Here is a 12,273-nt window from a genome sequence, read left to right on the forward strand (position 1 = left end):
TTAGGGACGAGCTGGGCGATCAAAATGCGAAAGAAGTTACAGACCTCGATGATGAAGGGGTGGATAGGAAACCGCAGTTCGGCCACAAACTGATCTCGGAAGACACAGATCGTGTCGCGCGGCGGCATATGTGGCCGATCGGAAGGCGAGGCCAAAATGAGTTCAAAATCAGAAGGAAGATCGAAGGCATTGGTTAGGTTCTCCGCGTCACTCGCGTCGAACCGCGACTCCATGGTCGTGTACCATGGACCTGGAGCCAGTTCCGAAGGCTGAGAAGAACTAGCCATCACCGGAACCGTAGAAAGAGCAAAAATCGAAGAAAGGCAAAGGGGTCGATGAAGAAGATGATCAGAACAGTAGAAAACGGGTGCAAACACTACCAGAATGCGAAGAGAAATGCGAAAGAATGAAGAGGCAAAAGGCGGAGAATCCTTACAGAGAAGAGGATGGTCGAATGAGAGGAAGAGTTGCCGGAATGCAGAGGAACGGATTCGCCGTAGCACTGAACGCAACCGGAAGCCTCTGGACGCATGAACACAAAGCTGCGGCGGAGGGGGCGGTGAAAGCTTTATAAAGGTTGGGCTCGATCCCTCCGAGCCGTTAGATTCAGGTCACAGGACCCTGAGGATCAGATCCCACCGTATAATTCAAAAAGGCAAAAGGGCACATCAATCTGACGATCCGATCATGCGGCGACGACGGCGTCGCCCACTCATAGGGGCGTATTTATCGAGCTCCATTACGCAGGCGTGGCCGCGTGCCCAACCTTAATGGCGAGGATTTACATGAATACTGAGGATATCTTTAAGACGTCAGCATTGACCGCCATCGGGTCAGCAAGACAATCAGCGACCAGCGTACTGCCTCAATGGTTAGACCGCCAAGCGGCTGTGTGTCACCTTCATAGTGCCCGAGCAGAGACGCACTTACGTCAACGACGGAGCGGCCCCTGGGCCACCAAACTAATAGTCCAGTTAGTCGGACTTACGACCTCCTTCGACTAGACTTGAAGGGAAGACACGTGATCCGGTGGTAAGAAATGAGGGGCCCGCACGAGTAGGGGTCAATGACACGTGGAGGTCAAAGTCAAGATGGTCAACCTAAGAGTCTGGCCAAGCGGAGAGACTCGCTTGGCCGATCGTCTAAAATAGCGCCCAGGCCGGCGCGACGACAACTCGACCTTAGGTCGGGTTTCCAACGCTCATTAGTGCTCGTATAAAAGAGCGGATCCGTCGGGCGGCCTGTCTGCTCGGCTGAGTGGCAGATTGACTAAGGCTGCAAGCCCGTCCGAGTATGTGACCGAGTGGCCTTCTCGCTCGGTCCGGTATGCTTGCACTCCCGGACGCCAGGATGGCCGAGCGGTCCTCCCGCTCGGCCTAGTAACCAACAAAAGACTCAGAAGAGGATAAAAGGGGCAGCTGGTGATATCCTTCTCGAGACATGTGCCGCCGACAGACAGCATGGTGGGTGGCCGGACCGGACAGAGAATCGTACGGTGGAAGTTTCCATTGTCATGTCAGAGATATGCTCGGACGGTTGCGGTATGACATCAGACACACTTTTCTGGCACGCCCATTCCGAGGTATGCTTTGAGGAGCGTGCACGCCTTGAGAAGCGTGCGCGCACCTCCCTGGGATCCTATATAAGGACCACAAATTTCGACGGAGGTATGCATTCATCTTTACTATAGTTACAGTCCTCATCCTGTTACTCTGCTTCTTCTTACCGTTGCCTGATTTGAGCGTCGGAGGATCATCGTCTGGAACCCCTTCCCAGCTCGGCTTTGTTGCAGGTTCGCCGGAGGTCCTCGTCATCCGAAGACAGCAGATAGCGTCGTGTCTCTAGTGTCCATCGACTCAACTCTCGGACAGGATCAATTTCTAAAATAATAATTATATATATATATATATATATATATATATATATATATATATATATATATATATATATATATATATATATATATATATATATATATTATTGATGTGATTTTTCATCTATTGAAATATATGTCATAATAAATTTTATATTTAAAAAAGATGTGGTCCGCGGAGTAAATTGTCCAAACTATATGGAACAAGTTGAGATATGAAGAAAACTACAGGATCCAAATGTAATATTTTGAATTTTTTCAAAAATTGTCAACCGAAGTGATAATCTCGCAACCGCTAATTCCTCTGATGCCCGATTTCTCTCCCCAAGAATCTATCGCAGCCGTTCATTCCCACTGTCCTTCCAAGTCCCCTGTCTGCTTTGATGCATGAGACACCATGCTACTCCAGTTATAGCTCCGAAAAAGATCGAATCGCGGGACTAACGTTTATCAGAGGGTAGAAACCGTGTATCCTGAATCTAATGAAGCACCTAAGTCGTTTTTCTTCGTCCAATCCCGTTTGGCAACATGGCGACAGCGAGGGCGGCGGCTGAGCGAAGGATCTGGTGGATTTAATTCCCCCAAATCGCCTTCGGTTTTGGCGCTCTGTTCTGTTCAAAATTTATCGCCTTCTTCTCTCTTTCCAATTGTTCTCTCTCTCTCTCTCTCTCTCCGAGTGGAGATGCCTCGTCTCTCGTCGCCATCGCCGTCCCGCACCGATGCCACCTCTTGTGGCTCTCTGCTTCAAGAGCTGCAGGTCCGTTCTCTTTTTTCCTCCGTCCTATTCTTACTGCCTTTCCCCTTCACTTTTAGTTTTTTTGGGGTTTGTCGTCGCTGCTCGTGTTCGCGTCGATGCTTTCTTGGTGTATTGTGTGATAGTCTCGATGTTCGAGGAAGAATTCATAGTTTTTTGTAGTTTCTCCCCTTTTTTTGGGATTCCAGGGCGAGTGTTTTCCCCGTTTTGTGGTTCTAGGGTTTCTTGATATTTATGATCGAGGAGATTGATGGCTCCGCTACATGTAATCTTCTGTGCCGTTGGGAATTTGATTTAAAAAGATTTCCAGTTTGCAGACGTGACTTCTATAAATGGCTGGCATATGACTATGTATATGTCTCCTTGAGATAGGTTTATGCTGTTTCTTGCACAATTGCTTACTTCACAAGGTGTCTTTGAGCTCATCTTGACTGTATCATTCAAAATCCGAGCCTGATATTGATTCAAATATGTGATTTTTTTTTAATCTATACAGAATGTGCTAGTCTATGTCTTAGTACTCATAAATTTGTTGTTTTTGGCATTTGTAGTGGATCTTATGCAGCACTCTAATAAATAATAGTTTATTCCATATCCATGGTAGCTTTTCTTGTATGATTTAGATGATCACCAGTTTGATGTTTGATGGGTGAGGAAAATATGCTTATACTACTTACAATTTGGTGTGGTTGCACATTCTAGTAAGAAATTGCTTGATACCGTACCATTGTGTTAGACTACTTTTTATAACTATGCGAAATTATTAAAGAGAGTTGATGACTTGCACAAGTCATATAATGCATTGCAATTAACTTTTATTATGATTAGGGGTGAGTAAAAATTTGGTTAAACGGAACAAACGGTTATTTCGGTAATTCATTTTTTTTTTCCAAAAATATCGGTTTTTTTGGTTTATTCAGTTTGATTTTGATTTTTAATTTCCTTATTTAGTTAAACCGAATAAATCGAAATACACAAGCTCAAACTGAAAATTTTCCCATGATTCAATCATGGTTAAACAAAATTAATTTTGGTTTTGATTAAATCCATCATTAGTAAAATTTTTTGATTAATTCAGTTTTCAACCAAATTAATCAATATTTTATCAGTTTGGTTTGTTTGGTTTTTATTGAAAAGTTTAGTCAGGCTGGTTGATTAAAAAAAGTTGGTTTATTCAGTTTTTGGTTAATTCCGTTCGGCTTTAACCTAATACTCACCCCTAGTTATGATAGTACTAGTTTTGTTTCTAGCAATGATAACTCTGTATAATGTGTTGTACTTTACTTTTGTGTAATAAAAGTAATAATTAAATTGAATCAGGATTTATGGGACGAAATAGGGGAGAAAGACATTGAAAGAGACAGGGAAATACTACAGCTTGAACAAGAATGTCTTGACCTGTACAGGAAAAAAGTAGACCGAACCAGAAAACAGAAGGCAGAGCTACATCAGATGCTGGCTGAGGGTGAAGCTGAAATATCTAGTCTTATATCCACACTTGGAGAACGAGAATCGTTTGTCCGGGTTGGTAGTACAATCATGTTTGTGTTCCTATTAGTTCTTTTATGAATTTTGATCTCTATTTTTTACGCTTATAGATAGAGAAAACAATAGGCTCACTGAAGGAGCAGTTAGCGAGGATAAAACCATTGTTGGAGGATTTAAGTCACAAGAAACAAGAAAGAATCGCGGAATTCCAAGATGTTCAGTCGGAAATTATAATGATTTGCTCTGAAATATCTGGTGACATACATCAAAGGAATTCTCTTTTTGCTCAGGTTGATGAACGAGACTTAACAATTAAAAGATTGGGAGATCTGAAGTCTCAACTTCTTGAGCTTCAGAAAGATAAGGTTATTATTTTTATCAACAAAGCCTAACTTCAGGTAATTAGAAGAAAATAGCTTATTATTATTTTTTTTTTTTGAAATTTGCAGAATGTGCGTTTGCAGAAGGTTAATATCTACAACAAACAAATACATGATTTATCACTTGTGTTGTCTATTGACTTCAAAAAGATGCTATGTGAAGTCCATCCAAGTTTTGGTGATTCTGCAGTCAGTCAAACAAAAAGCATAAGCAATGACACCCTTGCTAGACTAGCTGGAATTGTTCATTCGTTAAATCAAGAAAAAAATCAAAGGTTGCAAAAGGTGTGGTTAAGCACTTTTTTTTTTCTTCTGTGCTGTGCATCTCTCTCTTATGGAAGTCAATACATCATATTTTTGTAGCTGCCATACTTAAGATGAGGTAACCTTCTGATGGCAATATATTTCACAAGCAATGAATAAGAAAAAAATGCACACAGTGCTAAAGTTGTTGTTTCCCACGTTGTCTCTCTTTCTCTTCTGACAATAATTGTTTCATACAATGGCAGCTTCCATTCTTACATGAGGTAACTTGTCAATGACAATAAATATAATATGGACCATGCTAGACAAAGAGGAATTGTTCATTCGGTACAATAACAACAATAACCAAGTCTTATTCCCTTAGGAATTATTCATGTGGTAAATTGAGAAAAATAAGAAGTGTGCACTAGATTGTTGTTAAGCATAAAATTCCTGTCCATGCTGTCTCTTTCATATCTGACAATAATTTTGTCATGTATTTGTAGCTGCTTCTTAGATGAAGTATACACTGCCAATGTGATCGATCAATTTCATGTATGCTATTATTTTCTTTTTCCTGAGTAAAAATGAGTTCAGGTACTTAATTTTGATGATGTCATTCTGAATTTGATACATGCTGGATAAACTCTCTTCAGTATGAAAGTCTAAATCAGATCCTCACCAACTAACTTCTGGCAGTTAGTTTGTCCTCTACTACTCCATCGCTAGAAAAAAATTGTATGCACACATCAAATTTTAATGAAATTATTACGAATGTATACTCAGAATGCACTTATTGGATTTTTCAATTTGTTTGTCTTTTGAGAAATTTGATAATACTGAATGATTGGTTTTTCTTTGTAGCTTCAAATTTTGGGGAGTACTCTTATAGAGTTGTGGAATCTCATGGACACACCTATGAATGAGCGAGAAAAATTCGACCACGTAACCTTCTTGATATCTTCTTCTGTTGATTCGGTACATGCACAGGGGTGCCTTGCGCTTGATATAATTGAGAAGGTGCATCCTTTGTTATTTTTCCATTTTCTATCTATCACCGTTGTTGTGTTTCTTTGGAGTGAGGCGAAAAGGATCAAAAGGAAATAGTTTAAATGAGAGAAAAAAAGAGAAAGGAATTACATTATCTTCTTTCACTTACTTCCACCCATCCTATTTACTTGGACGACATCAATAAGAAAAAGTTAAATTATTTTTTATTAGAGACTCAAACTTCTGTTAGATACATTTTTGTCCAATTTGGGTGGAAATAAGTGAATGAACTGGACATGATTAAATTTCTTTGTCCTCTTACTTTCTTTCCAAGTAAACAAGAGAAATTGCTCTAAATTAATTTATGTTCCTTTTCTTTTCTCTCTAATTTCCATCCAAGTAAATGCACCATTGCTAATTTAAGATGACAAAGAATTGCATTTAACTAATGTCCTTTTGACATTGAAGATTACATCATTATGCCTTTTTCAATTTTCCAACACTAGGCTGAGCTTGAAGTTGAAAGATTGAACGTGTTGAAAGCTGGCAAGATGAAAGAAATTGTTCTAAAGAAGCAAAGTGAACTCGACGAAATTTACAAAAGTGTTCACATGGATATTGATATTGAAGGAGCTAGAAGAATGCTTGTCGACCTCATAGATTCTGGTTCTCTCTCAACTCAGTGTGATCAAGTGCTTCTGACGCTTCAGTAATCAAGTTTACTGAATTAGTCATTTTGTGTCTCTGTGCATGCTACAAAGCCACTTATATATGATGACTCTGCCTTATGCTTTATACTAAACATTATTCAGAGAGTTAAATATATTTTTTATTGAATTCAGTACTTGAGATCGTTTTTTAGATCTTGTTCTCTAGCATGGGTTGTCAAGTAAAGAAATGCATATTCATTGTTTTTTTATCGTGTTTGATTTATAGGGAAAGTAGATCTATCTGAACTACTCTCAAGCATGGATAATCAGATTGCAAAGGCTAAAGAGCAAGCTCTAAGTAGAAAAGACATTTTGGAAAAGGTTGATAAATGGAAATATGCATCGGAGGAGGAAAATTGGCTTGATGATTATGAGAAGGTAAGATTAGATCATTTAGTTGTTTGGTATATCTTCGCTTGGTTGCGTCAATGAACTACCTTGTCTCTTTGTTTTTTTACTTCTTGTACCATTTGTCCTTGGTCAGTTATATAAGATGTTGACTTATTTGATTCTTATGTTAATTACTTTGATGCATTAAGCAGGATGAAAATCGCTATTCTGCTGGGCGAGGAGTTCATAAGAATCTTAAACGTGCAGAAAAAGCTCGGATACTGGTGAACAAAATACCTGGTATATATATATATTTTACATTCTATTCCTTAATATTTTGTGATTATTGACTAGGAATATACACTTATGGAATGAGGTGGCTAGTTTCAATGGATAGTTCTTAGTAGTTGTCATAGCTTTGGGAGGTGGATTCACCTAGCCTTGCTTATTAAATGGGACATAGTTATGAATATAGCCATGATTCATCGATAAAAGTTAAGTTGAATTTAGATGGGTGTATTTCAGGATGTTCATCTTCAATCTCTACTTGTCTTCTATGTTTATTGGAATATAAGTGCTCCAAACTAAGTTTTCTGACTTGGTGTTTTTTGAATCTTGATATATTCTCCCCAAAGTCTCCTACATCTTTCTCAAGTTCAAAAATAGCCATCTCCAATGATCTTTATCATGGACATACTTTTAGTTTACTTTATTATCTTTACCTCTTCTTTTAGGTGACATTATGTATGTGATGACCCTAGGTTCCCTTACAAGGCAAATGGGATCATTCTCTACCTGCTTTATTGTCATCAAGGTAGTTAGTTTGTGACAACTTTTGAGATGAGAGTGCATAATCTACGAAAAATTCATAAAACTATTGAACTAATTGCTTCTACTCAAGTTCATGCACTCACAGCAATTTATCTTTTTTGTTTAAACAAAACTCTCAAATATATCGGAATAACTTCTTATAGTGTTGCCCTTTCATCTTTAGCCTTGATGTTTATTAGAGTCTGACAATTGTTAGTATATTTCTATAGCTCTGGTAGAAAATTTGACTACAAAAATAAAAGCCTGGGAGCGAGAAAATGAAATTCCATTTATGTATGACAAGGTGAAATATTCTTGTTCCCAACAAAATTACTACATTCTGATATATAAAGTTAAAGTGTTATCAGATTTTTACTTTCTCTGGACTTCAGATACGCTTGATGGATAACTTGGAAGAGTATACCAGATTGACGCAGCAACGGGAAGAGGAGAAACGACGATCTCGAGTTTGTTCCTTTCCATTATCTTTATTCTACCTTGATTTGTCACTGTTTTCTAAAACCAAATTAGTGTGCTTCAGTTACTTTTCACTGAATTTTTTACTAGGAGAAGAATCAGATAACGTGCCTTCTTTTCCTACTAAAATCATACTTCTGCTATCACTTAGACATTTATATTTTACATTGATGATCAATGTTGATTGTTATATTGTTACCCTACTTAGGTATATATATATTTCTGTAGGTGAATGTATGAGCAATGTTTATCCATATTCTATGTTCATTTTTATCAGTATATGCTTTTTGATATTTCTAATATTGACCATACAGTAAGGAAACATATATATTAGTTTAAAGTCTTTTGATTCCTCATCCTTGACCCCTTTACAGGAACAAAAAAAGTTACAGGAGCAATTAGCTACGGAGCAAGAAGCTCTATTCGGGAGTAAGCCAAGTCCAATGCGGCACTTTTCAGCCAAGAGACCATTAGGCCAGAGTTCCATCACCAACATGGCTTGCGGAACTCCCATTCCAGGCAGTCGCCGTGTCTCTACTCCATATGGACGCCATGGTATATCATCTGGCAAGGAGAAGAAAAGTGGAAAAGGAAACACAGTTGCTCCTGTAAACTATGTTTCGCTTCAAAAGGATGATTCTTTGGCTCGCAACAACTCGGTCATTGTATCACCTTGAATGTGTTTCTTATGACTCGTAACCTTGTTCTGATGCTGAAATTTAGCAAGTTATTGCAGGATTTGCGACAACATGATTGTTAAAATGGTCACTGTTTTTGTTTGGAGATTTAAAACTTTTGAACCTTGTACCTTTTTCTATTCCCTGATGCAATTTGACTGTGTGGCATCTTTTGGTGATGGTACATCTCGTCTATACCTTTAAGTAATTAAGCTGGAAAATTGCAATTTGGCTGTGTAGCAACTTTTTCCTATTCCGATCTCCACCGCCGAAAAGCTTGTTCGCCCTGACAAACTAAGCTGGAAAATTTCTAAAAATTTGATTTTGATTATTGAGAACTCAACGAAAATTGGATTTCTCTTCCCCATGATGATACTTTGATCGAGCTGCCATTTTGGGCGACGGCTACACATGCTGGAGTCCGCGAGCCGCTGTCAACTCATGCAGGTTGTCGATGGTCTACCGCTTCCAGGAGCTAAAAGCTATTTATCGGATGCTGTCGAATTGGGCACTCGGCATCCTCTGTTCCACCACGTCGCCTGCCCACGACTGCATTCGCAGGATGAACCGCCCCGACGCCGCCCTTACACATCCTACACTTCCGCTGGCAAGCACGGCCATCTTCTCCTGGCTCACCATGCTCCTCATCCTCGCCATCTACGACCGCATCGCCGTCCCCTTGGCCCAACGCTTCATGGGGCGCCACTCCATGCTCACCTTCTTCTAGAGCCTCAGCGTGAGGAGAGGAACAACAAAACAATCATAGATAGTAAAACAGAACTTGCTGTGCCTACTAATTAAAATGCAACCGTGGGCCCGTGGCACCTTTATTCAATGAAGGGAAGCCATTAGGGCAGGTTTTGACATCATAAGAGAAACTTACATCAGAAACAAATTTAAATCATTTAGCTAAACATTCATCATATTTCATCATCCCAAAGCTCTTCCATAGATTTATAGGGACCGTTCTCTGCGACGAAGAACAGAGCTTGATTTCCTCTGCGCTGAGGAATTCTACTGATGCTCTCCCTCTCTTCTTCATTCAACTCCCAGTCCAGGATGTCCAAATTTTCCATCAATCTTTTCTCACTATAGCTTTTCACTATCACAGTCTCCTTGCTCATAAACCCACCTCAAACATATCTATCAAACAAACAAGCAGAGTCATTCCTATCAACTCCCAGTCCAGTTGTTATTGTTCCAATCAACTTTATTATGACGAGTTAGTCTTATTTACCTGAGGGAGAGTCTTTCCTTTAGCTTTGGCTATTTGTTGCAGAATCTCACACTCCATGACCCAATTTTGACCCCAGGTTGTTCCTCTGGCTCCCAATGGCGAGTAAGCACACAACTGAATGTCTTTAGCCATGCAAAACTCCCTCAGCTCCTTTTGTTGCCAAAGAGGGTTCACCTCCACCTAATGCATTTTTTATTAAAGGAAAATTAAATCAAACATTATTTGGTGATCCCGAGGTTAGAAAGTATAAATTTGTAGGTTTTGAGTGCAAACCTGGTTGGCTACAGGTGGAATTGTTGCAGTAGAGAGCAGTTTCTCAATCTTTTTAATGGAGAAATTGCTGACTCCAATGGATTTAGTAAGCCCCATCCTTTGACACTCCTCCATGGCTGCCCATACTGAGCTTATATCTATTGGCATTAGTTCATCATTTGAAATTGATACAAAGTTTTCAATTGCTGTATTAAGGCCTCCTGGTTTGGCGCAAATGGGGTAGTGAATGAGATAGAGGTCAAGGTACTCCAATTGAAGGCTCCTAGTAAGATTTAAACAATGCAGAGTGAATGAACCTTCCTTGGGTAGTTTGGCATAATACTAAATCTTGTTCGAAAAGTGATGAACAAATTGAAATAAAGTCCAATTATAAGGACTCATATAACATAGAACCATCTAGCAATTCAATTTCCGAATACAAAATTCACTTTTACTAATTCACAACTTCATGTATTTTCTTTCTTTGGAATGATAAAGAATTAAAGGTCATATTTTTTTTCTTCATCAGATAATGAAATTTGACAATCTAAATAGAAGTGGACCAAATGAACTCCACCAGGTCAAAATACCTGACTACTTTTGTATTCTAAATACACAATATGCCGATTAAAACTTTTGAGTAGGGTATAATCTTGTTAAAAAAAATTCGGGTAGAATAGAACAAGAAATAGTATCCTAACCATTAATAACTTGATATTTTTTGTTCATCAAAAGTTGGTTTTTGTATTTCATTCATTCCTTTGCTAGATTACTTTCATGTCTATATCTAATTATTATGAATGAAGACCTCAATTTATTTATACTATTTATTATTATGTTTAAACTGAAGACCTAAACTTATTTATACTATAGTGTTTTATATTATTTGATCCACCATGAAATAAAACACAAACCATACTAAATCAAATATTTAAAAGTCCAATAACTTAATAAACCTCATTTTTATTGCCAACAAAATGGTTAGTGATAGTGTAGAATTAGATTGATATATTAGGTCCACTTTATTTATTTATTTCCTGCATGATCTCTTTATGTTGAATGAAAACTAAATTAGAACTCTAAACAGTCAAAAGAAGAAGGAAAACAAAATATTTTAAAATATCACAAAAGTTTGATTGTTTATGTCTAACTCTGGAATCACCATACCGCTCCACACACAGTTGCTAGAATAATTTAGTAAAACAACGTGGAGAAAATTCCCCAAATACAAGAATTAAGCCTCGGATTCATGATTCGGTTCTACTATCCAAACAACTTTAGATTATGCTAAAAGGGTAAAATCTTTGCAAACAGGCATTTCGGCAGATCTTTGTAAACCGTCTTAAACATAAATTAATGCAAAATCTCGATTCAAGAAACGGCAATAATAGATTTTTTTTATAGCAGCTAATTCACAAATAGATCAATTACCTAAGTGACTTTTGCAAGGCAGGAAGCACGAGATGGCTATGGGCGTCCTGGATCCAGAGCTTTGAGGTGATGAAGAGCTCGTCCCGGGAGGCGATTAACCCCAATCGGAGCGCTTCTGCTACGGCCTCGCCTAGCGGCTCCTCAGAGGAGTAGAGCGCGGCGGTGTCGAAGTGGCGGTAGCCGATCTTGATGGCGCGGAGTATGGCGTCCCGAGTGGAGTCGAAGGGCGCCAAGGGGTAGGAGGCAGTGCCCATAGCAATGCGGGGCATGGCCTTGGATCCGGAGCTCAGGGCCACCTCCTGGATAGCGGCAGCCATCAGGTGCCCCTCTTCCGCTTGTGGAAACGGAGGTGAGAGCAGAAAAGGGTTGGGCTAGGAAGAGGAGCCAGTGAAGACGCTTGCCGTATCATAGGCGGTGAGCAAGTTTTTTTTTAGAAAAAATGCATTATTTAAATAATAATAATATTATTATATTTTCTAATATTTAACAATTTTATAAATATGCGAGCATAATGAAATCTAGATATTTTTATTTTTTTTAAAAAAAAATCAGAATTGATAACTTGAAAAAATAAAGTATTAAATTTAGTTTAATACAATTCAGCACGTCAAAATCCGTTTT

The 12,273-nt window shown here is 38.8% G+C and overlaps 1 protein-coding gene and 1 pseudogene across 1 annotated transcript; one reads left to right on the forward strand and one right to left on the reverse strand.

Annotated features, from left to right (window-relative positions):
- Positions 1–2,440: 2,440 nt before the first annotated feature.
- LOC121988755 (65-kDa microtubule-associated protein 5-like) lies at positions 2,441–8,916 on the forward strand. The gene is made up of 11 exons (XM_042542358.1): positions 2,441–2,630; positions 3,948–4,151; positions 4,226–4,480; positions 4,565–4,780; positions 5,603–5,758; positions 6,235–6,394; positions 6,665–6,816; positions 6,981–7,068; positions 7,809–7,882; positions 7,971–8,045; positions 8,430–8,916. Exons 1-11 carry the CDS (start codon positions 2,556–2,558, stop codon positions 8,730–8,732), a joined length of 1,758 nt encoding a protein of 585 aa, XP_042398292.1. The 5' UTR covers positions 2,441–2,555; the 3' UTR covers positions 8,733–8,916.
- A 613-nt stretch (positions 8,917–9,529) lies between these two features.
- LOC121988756 lies at positions 9,530–12,057 on the reverse strand (annotated as a pseudogene).
- Between the last annotated feature and the right edge of the window lie 216 nt (positions 12,058–12,273).

This window comes from Zingiber officinale, chromosome 6B (assembly GCF_018446385.1).
Source record: "Zingiber officinale cultivar Zhangliang chromosome 6B, Zo_v1.1, whole genome shotgun sequence".
Taxonomy (NCBI): Eukaryota; Viridiplantae; Streptophyta; class Magnoliopsida; order Zingiberales; family Zingiberaceae; genus Zingiber; species Zingiber officinale.

Excerpts from the sequence above, each read along its gene's own strand:
- LOC121988755 (XM_042542358.1), top strand. The coding sequence starts at position 2,556 with ATGCCTCGTCTCTCGTCGCCATCGCCGTCCCGCACCGATGCCACCTCT. Across the intron at positions 5,759-6,234 it reads CGCTTGATATAATTGAGAAG|GCTGAGCTTGAAGTTGAAAG; the intron begins GTGCATCCTTTG and ends TTCCAACACTAG. Across the intron at positions 7,069-7,808 it reads ACTGGTGAACAAAATACCTG|CTCTGGTAGAAAATTTGACT; the intron begins GTATATATATAT and ends ATATTTCTATAG.